The sequence below is a fragment of the Sylvia atricapilla genome, chromosome 8 (assembly GCF_009819655.1).
Source record: "Sylvia atricapilla isolate bSylAtr1 chromosome 8, bSylAtr1.pri, whole genome shotgun sequence".
Taxonomy (NCBI): Eukaryota; Metazoa; Chordata; class Aves; order Passeriformes; family Sylviidae; genus Sylvia; species Sylvia atricapilla.
This window is the reverse complement of record NC_089147.1, coordinates 13,298,760-13,320,106: the sequence shown is the minus strand read 5'-3', so window position 1 is coordinate 13,320,106 and position 21,347 is coordinate 13,298,760. Positions and strand designations below refer to the sequence as shown.

The following is a 21,347-nucleotide window of genomic DNA, read 5'->3' as shown; positions in this document are numbered from 1 at the left end:
GGCCTGTGAGGAGGGAGAAAGTGTGTTACTGGTGCAAGAAATGTCTCCCAGTCCTTTGTCTCCTGGCTGGCTTGCTTTGAACAGCAGCACTGCATGATGTGCAGGGAGAGGTTGGTCCCAGCCCCTCTCCTCCCCAGCCCTGTAGCCGCAGCCTTTGCACCCTGTAGCTCCCCAACCAGCTCCTGCCCTGAGATGCTGAGTATCTTCTGGAGAGATACTGCTGATGACCCCACCCATCAGGTTTCATCCTTGTTCCCTTGGCAGCCCAGCATGCAAAGCCCAGCCTCCTCTGACCCCAGCATAGCCTGGGAAGCCTCAGGGCTGGCAGGGCACTGGACAGGCTGCCATTATGAACATTATGGCTCAGCTCGTTCATATCCTGCTCCTGGTCTCCCGTCAGAAAGTTGCTCTCAAGCTCCTTTCCTTTCCCCATTGCTTTGCAAGAGTCATGAACCCTTTTTTCCTTCCCCACCATCCATACAAGCACAATGGAGTGGCTGATCCTGCAGACAAGGTGCTCTTTCTGTGCTGGAGGCAGCCAAGCCAAGAGGATGCTCCCGGTCATGCCTGGCTTTTGTTCTCCCTCCCTGTGCTGTAACCTCTCTTTTTAGGCACCACCTACTCGAGGAGATGAAAAGATGCCGACTTCCCAGAAGGTTCTGTGACCCTCCTGGGTCATCACACAGGCGACTGAGGCAGACCATGGAGGAGCTCAGTGAACATGCGAGCAACCACTGGACTGACAGCAGACCCAGGGTCATCAGCCTGTACCAGCACAGCAGGGTCCTTGCCCTCAAACCCCAAGCCTGCACCACCTGCTCAGGGTAAGAGGAAGCTGATCTGCTCTGGGCTTCCCATCTCTCTTGGGGGGCAAAACCTGGCATCTCAGACCCTGTCCCCAGAGAGGGTGACAATGAACCAAATCCCTTTGAGAACATCCCTCCCTGTCGCATGTTATACCCCGGCTGCCTTCTCTGAGATGGGGTGAAATTATGGCCCTCCACCCCAGGGCGATTCAGCATAAGCGAGGGGGGCTAGGGAGGGGACCGAGGCAGAAGGCTGTCCCCTCCCCTCCCGCTGGGGACAGCACCGAAGGGCAAGCTGCAGCCCCTCCTGCTACAACCCCCACTCTTGGGACCAACACAGCCCAGAGCTGGGGTGGGGGTGGCCCGGATAGTGGGTTATAAATACGCACCCCTAGATAACAAACCGTGAAGATTTGACCCGTTTACTGGAGACCACCAGGCGCCCCAGGGGTGGAAAAGAGCAGAGGGTCCCAGAGCCGGAGCCCTCCCCCCGCCCACCCTACCCCAGTCTGTACGGAGTAAGGTACGGAGTAAGGCTCCATCCCCCGATGGGTGTGGGGGGCCAGAGAAAGGGTACGCGGGAATTGCAAAGTTGGTCTCTGGCTCCTCACGTCTGGGCTGCAGGCGCTGGGGGTGCTGGAAGAGTGTTGGGAAGAGGCACGACGTCCCTTGGGGTCCCGCAGGAGCCACCCCGCCATGAGCCGCCACTTACCGGAGGCGCCGGTGCCGGGGGCCGCGGGTGCGCAGTGGCCGTGGCGGCGGGGCTGCTGGCCCCCAGGGCTGCTGGCCCCCGGCCGCTCCAGCACCGCCGTGATGTCAGCGAAACGTGAATCCCCCCGCCCCTCTCCGGGCCCGCGGCCCGTCCCTGGACCGGGACAAGGGCTGGCTGGCACCCCTTCCCTGCCGGGGTCCCGCCACGCACCGCACCCTGGACCCGGGGCTCCGCCGCTCCGGCTCCAAGGCATCGGCACCTCTCCGCCCCAGTCGTGTGCGGGAGCGGGGCTAATGCTCCGCCGCATCCATGGGGCAGGAAGGGACTGGGTCCCCTCCTTTGCAGTCCAGCTTGGCAGCAGCCCTTGGGGACAAGTGAATGGTAGAGGTGGGCACGGCTGAAGAAGTGGTCAAAAGCATCTCTCAAACCTATAATTTGGCTGGGAAACATAGACTGAAAATTTGAGCAGCTGCTGTAAGTAAATGGGAGGATAACTCCCAAGGGATATCTGCACTTGCCCCACACCAGGAGCCACGTCTGAGCGGGGTATTGGGGTGTAAACCACCGTGCTCTCTTGGCTGGAGTGGAGCTATTGGGCAATGGTGGGGCTGCTCCATGCCACAGCAGTGCAAAATCCATGTGCACAGGGATAGGGCTCCAGACCTCCCCAGCAAGCTGCCTTGCTGCTCCCTGCCTCAGTTTCCCTCTGAAATCGGCTCTCGGGAGTGGGGGAGCTGGCATGCCTTTGCAGCACAAACACGCATGATGCATTTGCATCTTGCTCCAGATGCCACGTCAGGGGGATCACACAGCCCGCCCCTCTCCAGGCAAGGAATTTGTGGGATTTAGTTCCCCCATGAAGCTCAAGCAAATCAGGACCCCTCTAAGGATCTGGTTTCCTTCACTATGCTGCAAAAATCTGCTTTTGCTTTCCAACACCCTCCTGCAAATTCGTTCCGGGTTCCGGAGCTTTTGCTCGGTCACGTTGTGAATCCAGCCATGTCTAACAACGGAAAATGCGGCAGGCTTCAGCCCGCTTAAATCTGTCTCTGCCAGCCAAACTCCCCCCTCCAGCCCCCTGCTGCAGAGTGGGGTTTCCTGCCAGCTCTGCCTTCAGCCTCACATCCCACTCCCCCTCTGTGGCCCCCAGCCCCTTGGCTCAGGGCTGCCTTCCTCCCTGGTTCCCCTTGTTCAGCCTACTGAGTTCAGTCCCCACATGCCACAAGTTTTCAGGTCCAGCATCCACGAGTTCCTGAGCAGCTGTGGCTGCAGCTGTTTTGGGAGCAGGGAAAAAGTCAGGAAGGGATGGGGTTTTCCTACATGCAGCCCCAGAGCTGAGTCAGAGCCTGAGCAGAGAGGAGACAGACTGTAGATGGTCCAGACAGGAGTGCTGAGTCTCCTGAGCTATCCTTGCCATACCACTCTTCCCATTTTGGGATGAAGGACTGCCTGCTTATTCAAGTATTCCTCCACCAAACACACCCTCACCTGCCCTGCTCCACACAGGGGGCAAAGCAGTGAAGCAAATCTGGCCCTATATGCCACCTCCTGCTCACAAAGCTTCTGGCCAGCACAGAAACAGAGCCAGCACCTAAATTCCAGGCACTGCTGAAAATGGACCATCAGTGTTTCAGGTTATTTTATGTCTCATGCCCTCGCAAGGGGGAACAGGCCGATTGCTGCTCTCCTTTTCCCATGTGTTATGGCCCGAACACTCGGTGTGTCTTATCTTCATGGGATTGTCATGGCCTCTGGGTGGCTGAATTCACTTGAGCATCACTGCATCAACCACTAACAGGGCAGAAGCCCTGGCCAAAGGTGAAATCTAAACAGAGATCTGAGCAGGAACAACTCCAGTTGTGGAGCAACACAACCCAGGCTCAGAAAGCCAAGAGCAGCTTAGCTCAGCTCAACAATGTGGAGCTCAAACATGGCAGTTAATTAAACCTCCTGTTTAATGAGACTATTGAATGTGTTAATAAACAGGAGCAGCTATGAATGAGGGCTGGAAGATCTAACCTGCGCTTAACAAGGAGTTCTGCGCAATCCCACCTGAAGTCAATCAACACAACCACGGCTGTAAATGGGGTTTGCAGCTTATGTTGCTTGACAACTTTGTGAGGAAAAGGGTGATCACAGCCCTGCATGGCCTGGCACTTGGGTAAATTGCATTCCTGGCTCCCTACCAGTGCTGGCTAGTTATCTTGCCTTTTTCCTCACTTTTTGTGAGCCCATTGAAGCTCCTGGAACAGGGTTTTGAAGGCTGAGCCTAAAGCACCAAAGCCTCCTACTCCCTTCCTGGTGGATTGCACCCCATCACCGTCTTCTCATCTTGTGATGGTCCCATAGAAGCCAGGAGTCCATGGGTGCTCCTGGCAGGCCCACATCCTTGGCATCCCTTCACAGTTCTTCCATCAGAGGGAAACACATCCCATCCTGTCAGAGGTACCACACTGCTCCTGGCCCCACTGACGCCCCCCCCAGCTTTGGGCTGATCCCCCAGACACCCCATAGCAATCTGGGGTTTATGGCTGACGAGAGCAAGGGAAAAATCCACTCTGGAAAAAAAGTCCTAAGCCAAGTGACTCAATGTACATCACGTCAGGCAGGGCTGGCAAGCAGCATTGGGGCTGGGCTGATGGGGTTGAGAATGTGAGTTATGTCACAGCAGAGGCAAATGTCACTAGAAATCCTGGGACAGAATGCTGCCAGCACTCTGCCTAGGGCCATGGGGATCTCCTTCTGATAATAAACCAAATCTCTCTCATTTCACATCAAATACACTCTGTTTCCTGCCGTCTGACAGCCTGAAACAGCTCAGTTCTGGCCAGCCCGCACCAAGGCTGAGAGGCGCTCGAGGGGTCCCAGCCACATTCCAGGATTCCACTGTGGGGACAAGGCATGGGCAGCAGGCAGGTCCCCCCTGCCGGCATGCCAGGCCAGACCCGCTCTAGGAAGCAGCCAGGCTCAGGTTTCTCCAGACCAAATTCCTCTGAAGAACCAAGCCGTCAGCAAATTCTTAGGGAAGCAGTTGCAGCTGTGCTCGGGGTCAGCTGGCCCCGAGGCGCGATGGGCGAGTGGAAAGGGACGCCCCGGGGCAGCCTGCCCAGGGTCCCCGGCAAGAGCCGCAGCTCAGCTCCATCCCAGCGGGAATCACGGCGTTTCCTGAGGATTTCCCACCAGCCCCATCCAAGCGCCAGTCTAATAACCCGGGGGCAGGAACCAAAAGGACGGCAGGGGCTGCATCCCCGGAATGTCCCCACACTGGCACGATCGTGCCAACTTTGACACTCCGGTGCCGGGTGAGGGTGGGTTCCGGCGTCCCGTGACCCACGCCGCTTCTCGCACACCCTGACCCCGCCGGGAACCGGAGCCCCGGGGTCCCCGCCCGGCCGCGGGGCTGTCCCGGCACAAGGCTGCGCTGGCCGTGCGCACCGGCGGCGGCGGCGTCTCTGCTGCCACCTCCAGGGCACTGCTGGCCTCGTCCCCGGCCCTTTGCGGTGACACTGGCCCTGTACCTGGGGCTGCAGAGCCTGGGCTAATGCATGGACACCTCAGCCCCATCACCCTCATCTTCCTGCACTCCAAAAGCCTCACTTACCAGCCGAGCCCTGGGAGCCGAGCCATGCAATGTCCTGGGGGGCTTGGGCACACCCTCCTGGGAGAGTGAGATCCTCTGTTCGGCTTGCCCTGGTGCTCAGGGCTCCTTGCCTCCCCCCGGACGGGGTGGGTGCTCCAGCGGGTGCTGCCAGCTCAGTGCCACCCTCCCTTCCCGCAGCCTCCAGAAGCGCCAGCAGGGCTGGGACGCAGCCAGGGAAGGTGACCCGCTGCCAGCACCCCGGCACCCCCTGCCACTGGGGACGGGCACCGGCGAGCGGGAGCCTGCCCGCTCCTCCTTGCAAGAGGCTGCCCGTTTCCAGGTGTCATTAAAGAGCAATTAGCTGGAAATTAAGCTGAGAACAAGTATTGATTAGCTCATTAAGGCTGGGGGAGCCGGCTGAGGAGTAGGAATCGCTGCTGCTCGCCCTCATTATGGGCAAGGTTAAAGCATGTGGTCGGGCAGCTCATTAAAAATGCTAGGCACCAATCGATGTCCCCAGCCCAGTGCCGCCCAGCACCCCTGGGGACATCCAGCTGTTGTCTTTCTGGAACTGACCCTTGACCTCTGTGATGGGACAGCTCCGGAAGGGACTGAGCATCCTTGCTCTCCTGCATCCATTGCTGCATCCTGGCCCCCCCTGCAGAGGCAGCAGTGTCCCTTTTTGGGCTTGTCTACCCCCAAAACTCAGTGGCCAAGTGAGTTTTCTCTCCCCCCGTCAGGGGAATCCACGGGGACAGGTTCCCCCTAGCCCAAGTGAAGTGGCCGAGTCTGGGCTCACTGCACTGCTGCTGGCTCCAAGAGAGAACAGACACCGTGGCTGGTTTGCAGGACAGCACCCCAGACCTGCAATGCTCCAGAACTGAGTTTTCCAGGTCTCTGCCTAGTGGTGCCAGCTTGTGCAGGTGTGGGACAGAACAAAGGGGGTGTCAGGGGTGGCATAAAAGCAGGTGACTGATGAAGGACACTCAGTGGCTCTGTATGGCCAAGTACTGCCACACCACACTGCCCTGTATCCCAGCCTCACAGCTCTTGGGGGGCTCTTGAGGGGACCCTGGACTAAGGCCAGCCAGACACATTCAGCTGGACCCAGGCACCCCGAGCAGCTGTGTCTCTGGTCCCATGTCCCTCCCATTTCCATCTCGGCCTCTGGTGGCCACCAGCAGCTCAGGGCAGCTCCCAGCCAGCACACACAAGGAGGGTGTCCCTGCAAAGCTGGATGGTGCGTGTGGGAGGAGGAAGGTGTCATCATTATTTTTGTTTTCTTTCCACTGCTCTGGAAATATATCGTATTCTCAGATAATCCCGTTCAATTACACCACAATAAAACACATAATAAAAACGTAATTCATTTTTCCTGAGCGCTCCATCTCCCTGTGTCTTGGCAAGCTATTAAAAATTTGTCTTCATTTTTCTGGCAAGAGCCTTGTACCTTTTCATCTTTAATTTATGAGAGCAGAATAGCTACTGACAAGCCCTTATTGCACGGCGAGGGGCTGCATTATTTATAAGCCGCCACTGGCTGGCTCAGGGGAGATATTTGCAATATTCGGGGGCCAGGAGAAGGAGGGGGACAGATCCCTGATGTGCCAGTCCCAATCCACTCACTTTCGCACCCTGGGTGGGCGCTGGGTGCAGGTGTTCTCCTGGGTGCTCCTTGAGGAGAGCAGCTTGAGCCTGGCCTCTGCCAGCCCCTGCCAGCTGTGGAAGCTGTGGCAGAGGGTGGCTTTGGGCTGCCTGGCCCTGATCTCCTCACTGCAGCATCTGCCCGTCTTGCCCTTTGTAGTGGTGTCGCTCCTCTGCCCTTCAGCATGGGGCAGTGCAGAGCACGGTTGCCTCCATCCCTCCCCTCCCTGAATGGACATCCATAGCTCTTTCTGACTGCCCTGGCCAGACAGAAAGCTGAGGGGGAGGCAGCTGCTGCCCACAGGATTGCCAGGGTCCTGTGACAGCCGCGATGTGCTCTCCAATCTGCTCTCTGATAGTTGTACATAGAAAGTGGGATAAAAATAGTCCCGCAGGGAAGGCACAGGAGTAGGGCTGGGATTGTCCTGTGAGCGGGCTCCAAGAGGGGGTGTGAGCGTGGGCAGAGCCAGGGTGACGCTCTGGCCTCTCCAAACCAGCAGCATCCAGGGCAGCAGCTTAGCAAAGCTCTGCACAGCGGCGAGGTCCAAAGCCGACTGTACTAAAAAAAGCCCTCCTGACAGCTGGATAAGCTTAAACACACGCCAAGCCAGCCAGAGCTGCTGCAAAGGCAGCGGGCTGGAAAGCAGGGAGCAGAACCCAACCCCAGGGGGTGCAGAGGCACCTCAGATGCCAGCCTGCCCCTCTCTCCTGCTCCCATCTTCACCCCAATAGCAGTCCCTTCCCACCATATACAAACTAGCCAGCAGCACACTTCTTTTTGCTGTTGGTTTTGTATAAACAATCTGCCTTTATTATTTGGTATATATAGGTACATTATATGTATATCAAAAATATCTAAAGGAAACCACTGTGCACTTAAAGCTATTTGAGAAGGTCCACCTGAAAGCAAGCACTCCAGGAGGGGGTAGAGTAACCCCTCAGGGGAAGCCCAGTCCTGAACACAGATGGCATTAAAATGAGAATAAAAACCAAGACTCTACTGGGATTAAAATGCGCCATTTGCTCTGGGGATGGAAGCAGCAGAAAGCCAGATTAAATCCCCAGAGCAGCCCGAAGGAGAGCAGAAGGTGAGCTGGGAGCACACGCCTGGGCTGGGAGAAAGCCCCACTCTGAGTTCAAGCCACTACGTGCACTTGATCACTCACCCCCAGCTATTTTGGATAAGGGCAGTTTTCCTCTCCAAAAGCTGCTCTGCCATCCCCAGGCACCAGCTGCTGAATTGCTGGGCACCATAGGGTGCCTGCAGAGGTATTCTACCTTCCATTGCTGGTTCTCTGCTGCCTCCTGAAGCTGGGGAGCACCTTTTTTCCTCATCTCACTTTTTTTTTTCTTCCACCACAGCTCACAAGGTCCCTGGTGTTGCTGCCTGCACTTCCCTGTGCACTGCACAGAGCTACAGGCACACGGAGAAAGGAGGACTGCACCAGGGTGCCAGCCAGGATGTCCCCAGAGCAGGGCAGAGCCAGGCACAGGGACTGGGTTTGGTGTGGTGCTGCATGGCTGCAGGCACCCCGGGAAGCAGGGCTGAGCACCTGGGACCTATGGACACGCAACAGCCAAGGGAAAGCGGCAGCAGCCCCAGGGGGAGCCAAAGGGTGAAGGTCAGCAGTGAGCTGGCCTGGCAGCTCTGTGGGGCACATCTCGGCCACCCCAGGAACCTGTTCAGAGCCCTTTGTTGAAGTAGACGGTCTCCAGCCACGGATCTTTCTTCCGGATCTGCTCTTGGACTTCAGGCTCCAGGCTGCTCACAGGCATTGAGCTGTAGAGGAAACATGGATAGAGAGGATGGAGGGGGTATATCCACCAGTGGCCGCAGGTCAGAAAATACCTGCTGCACCCCATGGGGATGCAGTCCCCGTGGCCCAGCAGAGACCCTTGGGTCTGCACTGCTGCCTGTGCACAGAGATGTGTGTGCACAGGTTTAAGCCCCCGACTGCTCAAATAAGCAAAAGAATCTCTTGAGAGTCAGAGAGAAGCCCCATCTCACACAGGAGCCGCATGTGCAGGCAAAGTGCCTGTCCATACCTTTTCTGTGGGAAGAGTGCGCAGCACAACGGGGTGGCGAACACCAAACTGCAAGGGAAAGACATGGAAAGGTGAAGCTGCGCTGTGTAGATCACCCACATCCACCCATGGCCTGATCCCAGAGCAGCAATGAGGCAGCCCAGAGCTGTGCTGGGTGTTCAGCCAGGAAAACCCTACAGAGATGGCCTCTCCAAGCTCCAGACTCTGCATTTGGCTACTGAAGTGGAGCAGGCAAAGTCTGTCCCCTGATGGTGTGGGGGAACAGCAATGCTGAGCAGGAGCCCATGGCAGGCTTGAGAGACACCAAGATGAAGCAAAACTCCTGGCCCCAGAACCTCATATTCCATCCCATCTCCCTAGGGTGCCACTAGCCTGGCCAAGCTCCGGCATTCCCCCAGGAAACTCTGGGGCAGGTCTCTCCCCACGCTGCCAAGCAGGGTTCCCAGCAGACTGTCCCATACACTTGGGCTTGGTCTGTGCCCAGGGCAGCAATGCCCATCGGTGCAGGAGGACTTACCAGAGCCCCACCAGGCCGACCTGCAGGGGAGCGTTCAGGTACGGGTACCGCTGCCAGGGACAGGGAGAGGATGTGTGTCAGTGCGGTGGACACAGGGTGGGGAGACATCTATTCCCCAACAGGGTGCCAGCCATGTGGGGTGCTAAAAATGGGCCAAGCTTGATGGATGTCTCTACGCCCACCCACCCACCCCAGGTTCACTAGTACCTTCAGGAAAGCTCTCTTCTCCAGCACGTTCATGATCACCGGTGGAATGGCTGAGGCAGGAAGGAAGAAGATGAGTTCCCAGTGCTCACAGCCCCCTGCCAGCAGTGGGACCCCATCCCATGCTGCCAGGGGTCAGATGCAATCTCCCAACACAGCTGGAGGAGGAGACACTCACCCATGGCCGGCGCTGCCATGCCAATGCGGGACACCACTACCTGGAAAATGGCCTTCTGGGCTGCTGCTGTAGATTCGCCCAGGCGGTTCCCATTCTCATCCGTGACAGGGATCCCCAGCTTGAGCTCTCTGCAGGGACAGAGTGCATCAGGGGATCAGGACACAGGACAGGGACATGTTTCCAAGGGAGACTGGCATCCTCCTGTACCCCATCCACTGGCTGCACAATAAATCAGAGGGGGTCACAGCAGGACCCACATTCACATTTGGCAGCAGTCCCCAAGAGGGCTGTAGAAGGACCATTAACTCCCTGGGTTGCAATCAGGTGCTCGTGCCATTCAGCCAATCCCCCACGCTAAGGATCAGCAAGGAAGTCCCTGCATTCCCCACCAGTGCCTACAAACCCTGAGACAAGCCTGTCCCACACCAGGGGCTCACCTCTGCCTCATCAGCGGGATGTTGATGCAGTTGGCAGCTGCCACGGCTGCAAAAGGCACGTACCGACCAATGAGGGCTGGCAAGTGCTGGGGGGAAAAGCAGGAGAAGGTCATGAAGAGGGTCAGGGGGCAGAGCTGGGTCTGCCTCTGTCTTCCTGCAGGACCCTGGGGTGTCCCAGCCCCAATGGGAGAAAAATGTTCCCTCCTCCCCTGCAACTCTCAGCTGGTAAATGCTGCACAGACCAAAGGGATGGGGGATCTCAGGTCCTCTGCCAGGCCTGGACAGAGGCTGAGGGGTGAAAGAAGCCTGGAGATACATCCAGAGCTAGGCTGGAGGGACAGGGCATCTGCACAGCCATCACTGGGGAGAGTAGTTGCCTTGTATAACTCGGCAAACCCTTTTCTTCATTTTTTCCCCCACTCCAGGTGAATCCTCTGCTCAGCTCAGAGCTCAGGGAGATCCCATGGGCATGGTCCATGTCCCCTAGTTGCAATGGCCAAGGGTCACCTTACCTTGGTGAGGGATTTGAGCCCCAGTGCTGTGACAACTGCCCCCGTGGTTGCGCTCACATAGGCTGTCCCCAGCTGGCTGAAAGAGCAGAAGCAACACCTGTAAAGCCAGGCTCTCCCTATCCCAGTTGCCCCTCCAAAGAAATCCTTCAAGAGCACCAGGATACCTGGGTTCCTCTCTCAGCTCTACCACTAACACTGACAGCCACAATGGTATCCATCTCAGTCCTTCACCAGATCTGCATTGTCCCATCTCACAGCTCCCTGCTTTCAAGGCACCTCCCTGGTGTTTTGGGGTGTCCCGAGAACCTGGACAGAGAGATGCCTACCTGGGGGTGATGGGTGCATCCCCGCTGCGGTTGGTGTAGTTGACAATGGCATTGAAGGACTGGTTGACCCACTGCCAGAACAGCACAGCCGGTGTGGTCCTGCCAGAGAGAGGAGGGTGCTGGAGACACTGGGGGATGTCACCCATGCTCCTACAGCACGAGTACAAGCAGGGTACGGGACATGTGTCCCCTCCTCACCCCAGAGCCAGGAGGATTCTCCAGGCATCCTCTTGGTCCTGGGGTGAGGAGGGGACAGGTACCTGTAGAAGGTCAACATGCAACCAGTGATGGTCATGTTCATGGGGACCTGAGCAGACATGCGTCCCACAAGGATCATCTTCTCGCCCGTGTCAGGGTGGAAAGCTGAGTCATAGATGTACTTTGCCCGCCAAAGCTGGTCTTCTGTCAGCCCAGGCTGCACAGTGCCTGCCCTGCCAGGTAAGGGTAACACCTGTTGAAAGACCCTCTGCCAGCACACATGGCCCAGCTGGTCCCCCAAACTGTTCGCAGCAGCTGGGAGACGCCTTAGGGACCAGCCAGGCAGTTTTGAGGGCTTTGGCCAGGCAGGTCAGTACCACTTCTATTCCCACTCCTGGGAATGGCTCCTGCCTGGGAGCAGTGCTGAGGGTACATCCATCCTCCCAGTGGGTACCTGTAGTCCTCCACCACTCGTCGGGCTTCCTCCAGTGTAGCCCCTGAGAGCAGCAGGTTTCGGGGGTCAGTCACCATAAAGAAGTGCTTGGCCCGGCCCTGAAAGGTGCTCTGGTCCCAGCGGGGCTCCCGGATGTTGATGGTGGCAGGCAAGGACGGCGGCATCTTCTGGCAGGGCAGGGGGAAAGGGTTATATGGGATGTGGTGTGATGAAAGAGTTATATGGGATGTGGTGCCTATGTGCCCCCCCACATCCCTGCTGCAGCAGCTCTGGTGCTCCCCCAGCCTGGGAGGAAAAGGGGTGAACAGGAAGCCCCTTTGTAAAGGAGCTCAGTAGAGACTCCTGAGCCCACCCAGCACGTGAAGCAGTTTGTGGGTGGCGCGACCTGCAGTGGGACTGCACCTTGCAAATCGGCAAAGAGAAACCCCCGACCTCGCTTACACCAGCCACCAGAAGTCAGGAGACCCCCACCCCAAGCAGAGCACCCCGGTCACAGAGAAGGGGACAGGGACACACCACTTAGGGGCCACAGCCGCTGTCGGTATCGGGAGAGCGGAACGAGGAAGGGCACTGGAAGGAGCAATGTTCCTCCCGGCAAGGCACCGACACGCCCGGCACGGCTCTGTTTGCAAACCCGCCCTTCCCCGCCAAAAGCGGGGTTTTGCCCCCTTCCTTCCCGCGCCGAGCATCGCTCCCGCCCCGTGTCACCCCCCTGCACAGAGACCCGGGACACCCCCGCACTCACGGCTCCCGGGACAGCGCCCGCCGCGCCCGCGCCGCCGTCGCCGCCACCGCCCCGCTCCCGCCCCCGCGCGCGCTGACGTGCTGCCTCGTCACGGGTGGGCGGCCCCGCGCCGGACGGGGCGGGGCGGGACGGGGAGGGCGGCGCGCGGGGGGCGGCGGGGACCACGCGTGACCGGGGCCGGCGGCGGGGGGAGCGGTACGTGCGGAGCCACACGCGGCGCCCGTGGCCCTCCCGCGCTCGTGTGGGCGTGCCCGTGGGCGCGCACGCGCCTGCCCGTGACCGCGCGCGTGTGCTCGCAAGTCGGTGCTTCCGCTCGCTCGGGTGCTCGTGTGCGTGTGTTTGCACGTGGGTGTTCACGTGCGCGATTCCGCGCGTCCCCGTGTGTCCCCGTGTCAGCCGCGCGTGTGTCCCCGGGGTCTCGCTGCCCGCGCCACTCGCGCCCGCGTGTCCGTAGCGCCGCGCTCGCACGCGCCGCGTTGGCGTCCACGCGTGTCGCGGTTGTTGCGCCGGGGCGCGCGGGGACGGCGCCTCCGCGGGAGTGGGCGCCGGCTCGTGCGTAGGGCGGTGCGTGCCGGAACACGCGTGTGTGAGCGGGGCCACGTCCACGCGCGTGCGGCGCTCCGGGGGCGTCCGTGAGTGCGCGCAAGGGCACGAACACGCATGCCGTGGACGTGCGGGTGCATGGGGTGCGTGTGCATGTGGGTGCGTGTCCCCACCCCGGCCGTGCCCCCCCAGCCCCTCACCCCGGCGTTGTCGCGGGGAGCGGCCCCGGGGCGGCCCCCCCACGCCGGCCCCCGCCCCCGCCGCCCGCCCGCAGCCCCCCCGCAATCGCCGCGGCCGCCGCGCATCACCTGAAACCGCCGCGGTATCGGGTTCGCGCTGGCGGCGCCGGGCCCCCGCCGGGGGGTTACGGCCGGCCCGGGGCGGAGGCGATGCCCCCCGGGAAGGGGGACACGGGGGGATACCGGCTCGCATCGCCGGAGTGAGCGAAGCGGGGGGACACGACGCCCCCCCTCCTCTGACTGTGCCTCAGTCCCGCCCGTGTGCCCCGGGGATGCTCTGCGCTAAGGGAGGAGGTCAGGGGGGACAGCACATCCCTTGCCACACGCAGCCTCGCGGGGGGACGCGCCCCCGGACCCCCTCGCGGGGGACACCCACGGGACTGCCCCCCCCGCTCCCCCCCAGCTGCAAGGCCAGCCCCGGCCGCTCTCGATTGACAGCTCCCGCACCCGATGGCCTCTCCGGTCCCACAGGGAAAGCCAATCCCCGCGGCCGGGGGGGCAGGAGGCGGTGCTGCCCCCCGGCCTCGCCTTCCCCCCCGCGCTGCTGCCAGGTGTCTCTTTCGCAGGTGGCACCATGGGGACAGGTGAGGAGGGCACGGGGCGGGGGGGAGGGCAGGACGGCGGCAGGGGGTCTCCTGCGTCCCTTCGGGGAGGGGGCACCCGCGTTTGATGCTGGCGGGGGGTAATGGGTGGGCGCTGTGGGGGGGCTGGCAGCGGCGGGGATACCGGCGTGTCCCCGGAGCCGGGGCCATCACTTATTTATTGAGGTCAGGCTGGGGCGAGCGTGGAATGAAGTGGGGGCGGGCACTGTGGTGGCGTTTCACCCACTCCTGGAAAATCCCCGCGGGAACTGCCTGGGGGACTGGCGCACCCATCTCCAGCCGCATGGCGTTGGGAGTTCAGAGGGGCTCCAGGGAGGATGGAGAATGGCCAGAGGGATCAGGTCCTGCTCTCTAGCATAAAGCTGATGTCCCCGTGTCCCCTCTCTGGAGCCTTTCTGGATTTACGCTGTCAGGTAAAGCCCCTTTGCCTCCCCTGTCCCAGATTTATACTGCCAGGGAGAGCTGTTTTTCACCCCAGCATCCTTACCCCAGGGCAGGGTAGCCTGTCCCCACATCGCCATGGTATTACCCAGGAGCTATGTGACAGCTTGATCTTTGGGACGCCATAGGACAGGAAGGGATCAGGCTGGGGAGGGAGTCACAAAGCTCCTTGTTTTCCAGGCTGTGCTGCTGCACCTGGGACCTGTCTTGCCAGCAGCGAGTACCCAGGCCAGCTGCCCCCAGAATCGCACTGCTAAAAAAGAGCGGTGCCCAAGCCCGGGCATGTGCTGCTGGACTATGCCATGTCCCCTGCTGGCTGACGGGCAGCCCTGGCCCTGTGAAGACGCAGCCAGCCCTGAGCCAGACGCCGGGACACCGGAGTGCCCAGCACCACCATGGCCCAGGACTGGGATGCAATACTGTCGGGGATGACGACAGGCAGCCGGTCACTGAGCTCCAGCAGTGAAGCCAGCCTGGCTCCCCGCTACCTCCTCAGCAAGCAGAGCCGCCTGCTCAATGGGAGCACCAGGAGCAGCCGTGCCACCTCCCCCATGGGCCGTGTCATCCTCATCAATGCCCCCATCGAAGGTGCGTGGGGTGTCCTGGCTCCCTGCCCACCCCTACGGCCAGCAGGGCCCCAATGGCTGAATTCCCTGTGTCTAGGGGCGGGGAGGGCTGTCCTGGGCTTGGGGATGTTCACAGTAAATGAGTGCCATTGCTACCTGCAGCGTTGTGTGATTCATCTGCTCCCCTGTCCCCACAGCCAGCAGCAACGAGAGTGATGTCATCAATGCCATCACAGTGGAGAAGAGCGTGGACGGCAAACTGGGCTTCAGTGTTCGTGGCGGCTCTGAGCATGGGTTGGGCATCTTTGTCAGCAAAGTGGAGGAGGGGAGCACTGCTGGTAAGAGGGTCAGGGTGAGGGACACCAGTGAGGATAGGCACATGCCAGCAAGACCCTCTCAAGGAGCTCCCAGTGACATGGGATCACAGCAAAAATGCCACTCTTCGTGGTGGAAAGCCACTCCCTACTGCCTTTGGCCATGAGATTTGCAGGCTGCCCAAAGTGAAGGGAAGGACACAGGAGTAGACAGCCCTGTGCTAATGACTCTGAGCTCCATCCCCAAGCTGCAGCAAGGTGACAAGTCACTCAGTGCAACTGTCAGGCACCCCTGCCTCTGTTCCCAAGGGGTTCAGATCAAGTTGAGGAGACACTGAGGGAGGGGATGTCAAAACAAGGCATCAGTACCAGGTCAGGTACCCAGATGAGCCGTGTGTCCCTTGTAGAGCAGGCCGGGCTGTGCGTTGGTGACAAGATCACAGAGGTGAACAGTGTGAGTCTGGAGAACATCACGATGAGCAGTGCTGTCAAGGTCCTCACAGGCAACAATCGCCTCCGGATGGTGGTCCGGCGGATGGGCCGTGTGCCAGGAATCAAGTTCTCCAAGGAGAAGACAGCATGGTGAGCACGGCATCTCCCATGCCAGCACCCCAAAACCCAACCCCATGGAGGGCATCCTGGGGGAGGTTGGTGAGGGATTCTGGGCAACAGGGAAGATCCCTGGGGGACCCACAGGGTGGAGTGGCATCAGAAGTCTCTGGCAAAGGTGGGGAGAGACCAGAGTGGGATACAGGATGAGATAGGAAGGTCTGGAGCAGGAAGGGTGGGTACAAACCCCATCATAAACACCCCCCGTCCCCATCACTCTCCTCCACTGGGTGCCACCAATAGTCCCATCATGCTGGAGGACAAGAGCCAAATCCCTGAGACCACCTACACTCATGCTCCAGGGTGGATGTGGTGAACAGGCGCCTGGTAGTAGAGAAAAGCGGCTCGACACCTTCAGAGAGCGGTTCTGAGGACGGGCTGCGACGCATTGTCCACCTCTACACCACCTCCGATGACTACTGCTTGGGCTTCAACATCCGTGGTGGCAGAGAGTTCGGCCTCGGCATCTACGTCTCCAAGTACGGCTGCCCTGGGGCATGAAGGGGTTGTGACACCCCAATCCCTGCTGTGCCCGTGCTGGGGCTCGGCCCCTCCTCTCTGGCTGAGCCCCTCCATTCTCAGAAGACTGTGGGCATTGCCATCATGGGTGCTGAGCCACACGGCCACCCAAGTGGAGGTGTGGGGGAGGAGCAGGACTCTGGGAAGGGCTTGGCCCCATCCTGCCCCACCTGCTTCCCTAGGGTGGACCCTGGAGGGCTGGCAGAGCAAAACGGCATTCGCGTGGGAGACCAAGTCCTTGCAGCCAATGGAGTCAAGTTTGAAGACATAAGCCATAGCAAGGCAGTGGAGGTGCTCAAGGGGCAGACCCACATCATGCTCACGATCAAGGTACCCACACCCTGCCCCACGGACCCTCGAGTGAGGCAGGAGTTGGCATGTCCCTTCACTGGCACTGCCCCTGCTCAGCCCAGTGCCGGGGGCTGCTGCAGCTGCTGGCTGGTTGGGTTTCAGGCAGGTGGGAGGAGGGGATGTATTATTCATGGTTGACGCCAGATCGAGTTCGCCGGGGCAGCCAGCACTCACTGACCCCCTTGTCCTCTCCCCCTGTGCCTAGGAGACAGGCCGGTTCCCTGCCTACAAGGAGTTGGTGGCCGAGTACTGCTGGCTCAGTCGCTGTAAGGGCAGTGCGGTGTGGGTACTGGCAGGGGCGCTGGGCTGGGGCACGGTGGGGCTGGGGCTCCCGTGAATGGGATGTCTGACCACTGTAGGGAGGGAGAAGATCTGCATGCCATGGGGTCGCAAGGCCTTGGAGGGAGCAGGGAGCTCCCTCTGCCACTGTTACCATACCCACAGGCCTGATGAACTTACCAGGTCCCCCTTGTCCTCCATCCTAGGAGGAGGTATAAAGAGCCCACTGCCATGGCCAGCAGCCTTGTGGTCCCTGTGATCCCACAGCATCCTACATGTCCGCTTTCTTGGAGAGGATGTGGTGATCCCTATGCAATGGGCAGCAGCCCACTAGTCCCCATGGCTCTGTGGGTTCTCCACATGGCTGCTGTCTTTGGGGGGCATGGAGATCTAGGCGGCCCAGTGCGTCACAGTGTGTCTCTGCTGTGCCTTTGCAGTGACCAATGGGCAGCTGCAACAGCTGGCTCAGACCTCGGAAACCAGCTCCTCCATCTCCTCCTACTCCTCGGGACCAGCACCAGGGGCAGTGAATGGGCTGGGGGCAGCTGCCCCAGTGCCCCCAGCCCGCACCGTGGATGTGGCCATCTCCACGGAGGATGGGCCACGGCGGGGCTGGGTGCGGGAACGCGCTGAGCGGGCCATGCAGACCGAACCAGCCACCGAGGGCCTGCCAGAGACACGGCGCACAGTGCGGCCCCCCGAGCTGCTGCGGGACACGGCCATCCGGGGCCAGGGCGCCCGCGAGACCCCCGGCACCCACCCACGCCGGACCTTCACCCACTCACCCAAAACGGCACTTCTGCTGGCGCTGAGCCGGCCACGGCAGCCCATTACACGCTCCCAGAGTGACCTCACTGTCGCCGGTAGGCACTGAGGCGCAGCCCCACACATGGGACTCCACCCTGGCTGAAGTGCCCTTCTAACTCTGCATGCCCAGCCCTGGGAGTCCCACAGCTCAGGCCCTGCCCCATGTGGAGAGCCTGTCTCCCACTCCTATAGCCCCTGTCACATGTGGATACCTGGGCCTCACTCATGGGCTTCCTATAGCAAACATCTTGGTCCTTACCCTGGCACCCTATAGCCCATATGGCCCCCTGGCCACCAGTCCTGGGTATCTTATAACCCCACAGAGCCCCAAGTCTGTCCCTGGGGCTTGCCAGGCACCCCAAAGCCCAGCCCCATGGCCCCTGGTGATCCACTGCACCCCACAGAAGGACTCTTTTCCAGTCAGTGTCTCCCAGTAGCCCCTCCAATCCCCCAAAGTTCCTTGCCTCCAGACAAGATTTGGGCGGCATCCCCTCACCTTTCCACTCCAACACCCCATTCTCTTTGTCCACAGAGGAGAAGCGGAAGAAGGAGAAGCCAGAGGGACAAGGAGCACGGGGGGCTCCCCCAGGACTGCATCGCTCCAAGACCCTTGTCAACCTCTTTTTCAAGGGAGGCCGTGCCACCAGCCAGAGCTGGGCCCCTCCCAGCCAGGAGGCCCCTGGCTCTGATCGCCGGGCACGCGCGAAGTCCCCAGGGCGCTCTGACGGGGACAGAGGTATCAGCCTGGGTGACAGGGCAGAGAGGGACTCGACCTGGGACTGTTCACCCTTCTATGGGCCTGTTGTGGCATTCCTGGCATGAAAGGCGCACAGGGAGGGGTTCCCCAAGCATGCAGTTTTGACAATGGGCAGTGATGCTGACGTTTGCCCTGAGATGGCACTCACCGCTCTCCATCTCCCTTGCAGTAGGCGCTGTGCAGAAGTTTGTCATCCGGAGCCTGAAGCGGGGTAACAGGAGTGCCCGTGTGCCTGGGGGGGGGGGAGTGTGGGGCAGGCTCTGCATGTGCCTGGTCCTGCGCTGCTTGTGTCTATCCTGCTCTGGTGTGGAGTGAGCTGCTGGGGTACGGGGTGGGGAACTCTCCGGGCTGGCAGGGGCAGTCCTTGCCCTGCTGGCCACACTTCCTTGTTGTGCCTCCCCAGAGAAAAGCCGGCGTGCCAGCATCCTGGGCCCCATGGGCATTGCCACCCTGCAGCCCAATGGCAGTGACCCTGAGGCCCGGCTCCCGCACATCCAGGACACTGCTGCACGTCTCCTCAGCCCCGACGAGGTGACGGCCGTGCTCCGCCACTGCTCCCGGGTATGCAGCAAAGGCAGGGCGCAGGCAGGGCAGCACTGCCACCCTGGGCTCAGCCCTGGAAAGCTCCTGCATCCTAGGGGCATGGTCAGTGCTCTGTGCCCATGCTTAACTCTGGGAGGTAAACCAAGGAACGGGTGAGGGGGCACCCATCCACTGATCCCCCTCCTGTGCCTGCAGTACCTGCATGAGGGCAGCGTGGAGGATCTGGTGCGGCCACTGCTGGCCATCCTGGACCGGCCCGAGAAGGTCCTGCTGCTGCGGGACGTGAGGTGAGTGCTGCTAGGAAATAGCTGGGAACCCCAGTATTGCCCATCCTACTGTGATTGAAATGGAGCCTCACACATGTTCCTCAGCCCTGTTCACACTCCACCCCACAGACTGCTAGAACCTGTCCCCCACCTTTTTGCTTTGGCAGGAGTGTGGTGGCCCCCACAGACCTGGGCAGGTTTGACAGCATGGTGATGCCCCTGGAGCTGGAAGCCTTTGATGCCCTAAAGAGCCGCTCAGGTAGATCCCAGCCCCCCAGGGACCTTGACTGGGGGCAGGTAGTGATCAAGGGTGGGTGCAGCTCAGGAGGTGACTGGGGCTTCTCCTTGACTGCAGTGCGCTCACCTGCCCTCCGCCCGGCCCACCATGACGCCCCCCCTAAGAGACACCTCATCACACCAGTGCCTGGTAAGTGCCACCTGTAGGGTCTGCCTGGATACCGGGCTGCCCAGTGGGGACAGGGTGAAGGGAGTTTGGGGGAGGAGAAAGGGAGGTGGGATAATTCAGTGCAGGGGCTCCCAGGGAAGAAGGCATCTGGCGTCCCTGAGTGTTGGGAAGACCAGGAGCAGCACAATCTGTGGATCTTGGGTGCTGGGGTTCTTGGGGAGAAGGATATGGAGTTCTTGCAGAGAACTGGGGTGTCTAAGGTCCCTAGATGAGGAAGATCTGGAGCCCTAGGTGGCAAAGGACCCAGGGCTTTGGGGTACTCGTGGGAGGCCTGCGTGGCAGGGGTCCCAGGGAGCAGGGCTGTAGGTCCCTGGGGAGACCCCTGAGCCCCTCTCATTGCAGACTATCGGGGCGGATTCCTGCTGAAGCCAGCAGGGACCCCAGAGCCAGAGGAAGCTGGGGAGCAGCAGGCGAGCCCAGCCCGTCCAAGAGCGTCCCCCAGCCCCCGCCGGCCTCACCCCCGCACCTACACCCCACTCCCCGACGTGCCAGTGGATGCCTATGCCTCCGTCAGCCGGCCCCTGCCCACCCTTGGCTCTCGGCCCCCCAACTGGCTGCTGGCTGAGCCCCCCCCTGGCAAGGGGTCTGGGCATTCTCGCAGCCCCCGGGCCACCTGGCGCAAGGAGCCCCCCAGGACAGCGCCCAACAGAGAAACCGAAGTGCTGGGGAAGCGTCACTGGGCAAGGCCCCCTCTTGCCCGTCTCTTTGGGGGGCCAGGGGGTGAGGGAAGGGCTGGGGCAGCCACCAATGGCCCTGAAGATGCTGGCAGGGAGGAAGAGGAGGAGGAAGAGTATCATCTGCTCACCGTCACTCTCTCCAAGCTGAAGCACTCGCTCGGTGGGTGGCACATGGGTGGGTGGCACAAGGGTGGGGTGAAGACTCTTCCGGCATCAGTGGGATGGGTGGCACCCCCTTGGCAAGGCACAAACTCTGGAGCATTCCTCAAAAATGAGAATGGGAGGGAAGAGCTGTCTCTGCCCTGGTCCTTCATCTCTGTAGGACCTACCAAAATAGGGCAAGAGAGGTGCAGCTCCCCAGAGAAAGGTGGTAGCATGCTTGGGACTGGATGCAGGTCCCAGCCTACCCAGGTGTGAGGGTCTCATGGCTCCCTTACAGGGATCAGCATCTCTGGTGGTATTGAGTCAAGGGCGCAGCCAGTGGTGAAGATTGAGAAGATCTTCCCTGGTGGAGCTGCCTTCCTCAGTGGCATCCTCAAGGTACGAGGGTACCAGCACATGCCAGTGGGTGGGCAGACATCCAGACACTCCCATCCCTTGGTGCCACTGGGTTGCTGGCAGTCTCTTGGCAGCCCAAAAGTAGCTGCACTTCACACTGTGGCCTTCCCTTCTGGGGTCCAGGCTGGGCAGGAGCTGGTGTCCGTGGATGGGGAGAGCCTGCAGAATGTCACGCACCAGAGGGCTGTGGACATCATCCGCCAGGCCTACCGCAACAAAGCCAAGGAGCCCATGGAGCTGGTGGTGCGGGTGCCTGGACCACCACCAGAGTGATGCTGCACCCCCTATTTGAGGAGCCATGCTGTGTTCCAGAGGAGCCAGATGGATCATTCCTGCACTGAGATGTGGCTGGTCTCAGTGCAGCCACAGGGTGTGAGCACTAGACCTGCCCCAGGGGCATGGAGCAGCTGCCCACTACAGGACCCAAGGGAGGGCAGCACAGGGGAAGGAC

The 21,347-nt window shown here is 60.7% G+C and overlaps 2 protein-coding genes across 3 annotated transcripts; one reads left to right on the top strand and one right to left on the bottom strand.

Moving 5' to 3' along the window:
- Nucleotides 1-7,514: 7,514 nt before the first annotated feature.
- On the bottom strand, nucleotides 7,515-12,447 carry SFXN3 (sideroflexin 3). Of its 2 annotated transcripts, none has more exons than XM_066323680.1 (11): nucleotides 12,360-12,447; nucleotides 11,615-11,781; nucleotides 11,223-11,393; nucleotides 10,963-11,061; nucleotides 10,637-10,712; nucleotides 10,125-10,210; nucleotides 9,688-9,815; nucleotides 9,513-9,562; nucleotides 9,306-9,355; nucleotides 8,789-8,836; nucleotides 7,515-8,522 (listed from the first exon to the last, which is right to left on the bottom strand). In XM_066323680.1, the coding sequence occupies exons 2-11, from the start codon at nucleotides 11,776-11,778 to the stop codon at nucleotides 8,426-8,428; spliced, it is 969 nt and encodes a 322-aa protein (XP_066179777.1). In that variant the 5' UTR covers nucleotides 11,779-11,781; nucleotides 12,360-12,447; the 3' UTR covers nucleotides 7,515-8,425. The 2 variants fall into 2 exon arrangements, with proteins under 2 accessions (XP_066179777.1, XP_066179778.1); XM_066323681.1 differs by having other exon boundaries at nucleotides 11,615-11,778; nucleotides 12,360-12,405.
- A 1,897-nt stretch (nucleotides 12,448-14,344) lies between these two features.
- PDZD7 (PDZ domain containing 7) lies at nucleotides 14,345-21,312 on the top strand. The gene is made up of 16 exons (XM_066323678.1): nucleotides 14,345-14,772; nucleotides 14,948-15,088; nucleotides 15,472-15,646; nucleotides 15,976-16,152; nucleotides 16,375-16,522; nucleotides 16,749-16,809; nucleotides 17,260-17,685; nucleotides 18,162-18,365; nucleotides 18,556-18,597; nucleotides 18,790-18,947; nucleotides 19,125-19,216; nucleotides 19,363-19,454; nucleotides 19,551-19,622; nucleotides 20,004-20,498; nucleotides 20,778-20,878; nucleotides 21,020-21,312. The coding sequence occupies exons 1-16, from the start codon at nucleotides 14,580-14,582 to the stop codon at nucleotides 21,167-21,169; spliced, it is 2,727 nt and encodes a 908-aa protein (XP_066179775.1). The 5' UTR covers nucleotides 14,345-14,579; the 3' UTR covers nucleotides 21,170-21,312.
- The last annotated feature ends 35 nt before the right edge of the window (nucleotides 21,313-21,347 follow it).

Coding starts and splice junctions, on each gene's coding strand:
- SFXN3 (XM_066323680.1), bottom strand. CDS start 11,778: ATGCCGCCGTCCTTGCCTGCCACCATCAACATCCGGGAGCCCCGCTGG. Junction 9,563..9,687: donor CATGGCAGCGCCGGCCATGG/GTGAGTGTCTCC, acceptor TTCCTGCCTCAG/CCATTCCACCGGTGATCATG. Junction 8,837..9,305: donor GTCGGCCTGGTGGGGCTCTG/GTAAGTCCTCCT, acceptor TTTCCCTTGCAG/TTTGGTGTTCGCCACCCCGT.
- PDZD7 (XM_066323678.1), top strand. CDS start 14,580: ATGGCCCAGGACTGGGATGCAATACTGTCGGGGATGACGACAGGCAGC. Junction 15,647..15,975: donor TCCAAGGAGAAGACAGCATG/GTGAGCACGGCA, acceptor CTCATGCTCCAG/GGTGGATGTGGTGAACAGGC. Junction 17,686..18,161: donor GAGTGACCTCACTGTCGCCG/GTAGGCACTGAG, acceptor CTTTGTCCACAG/AGGAGAAGCGGAAGAAGGAG.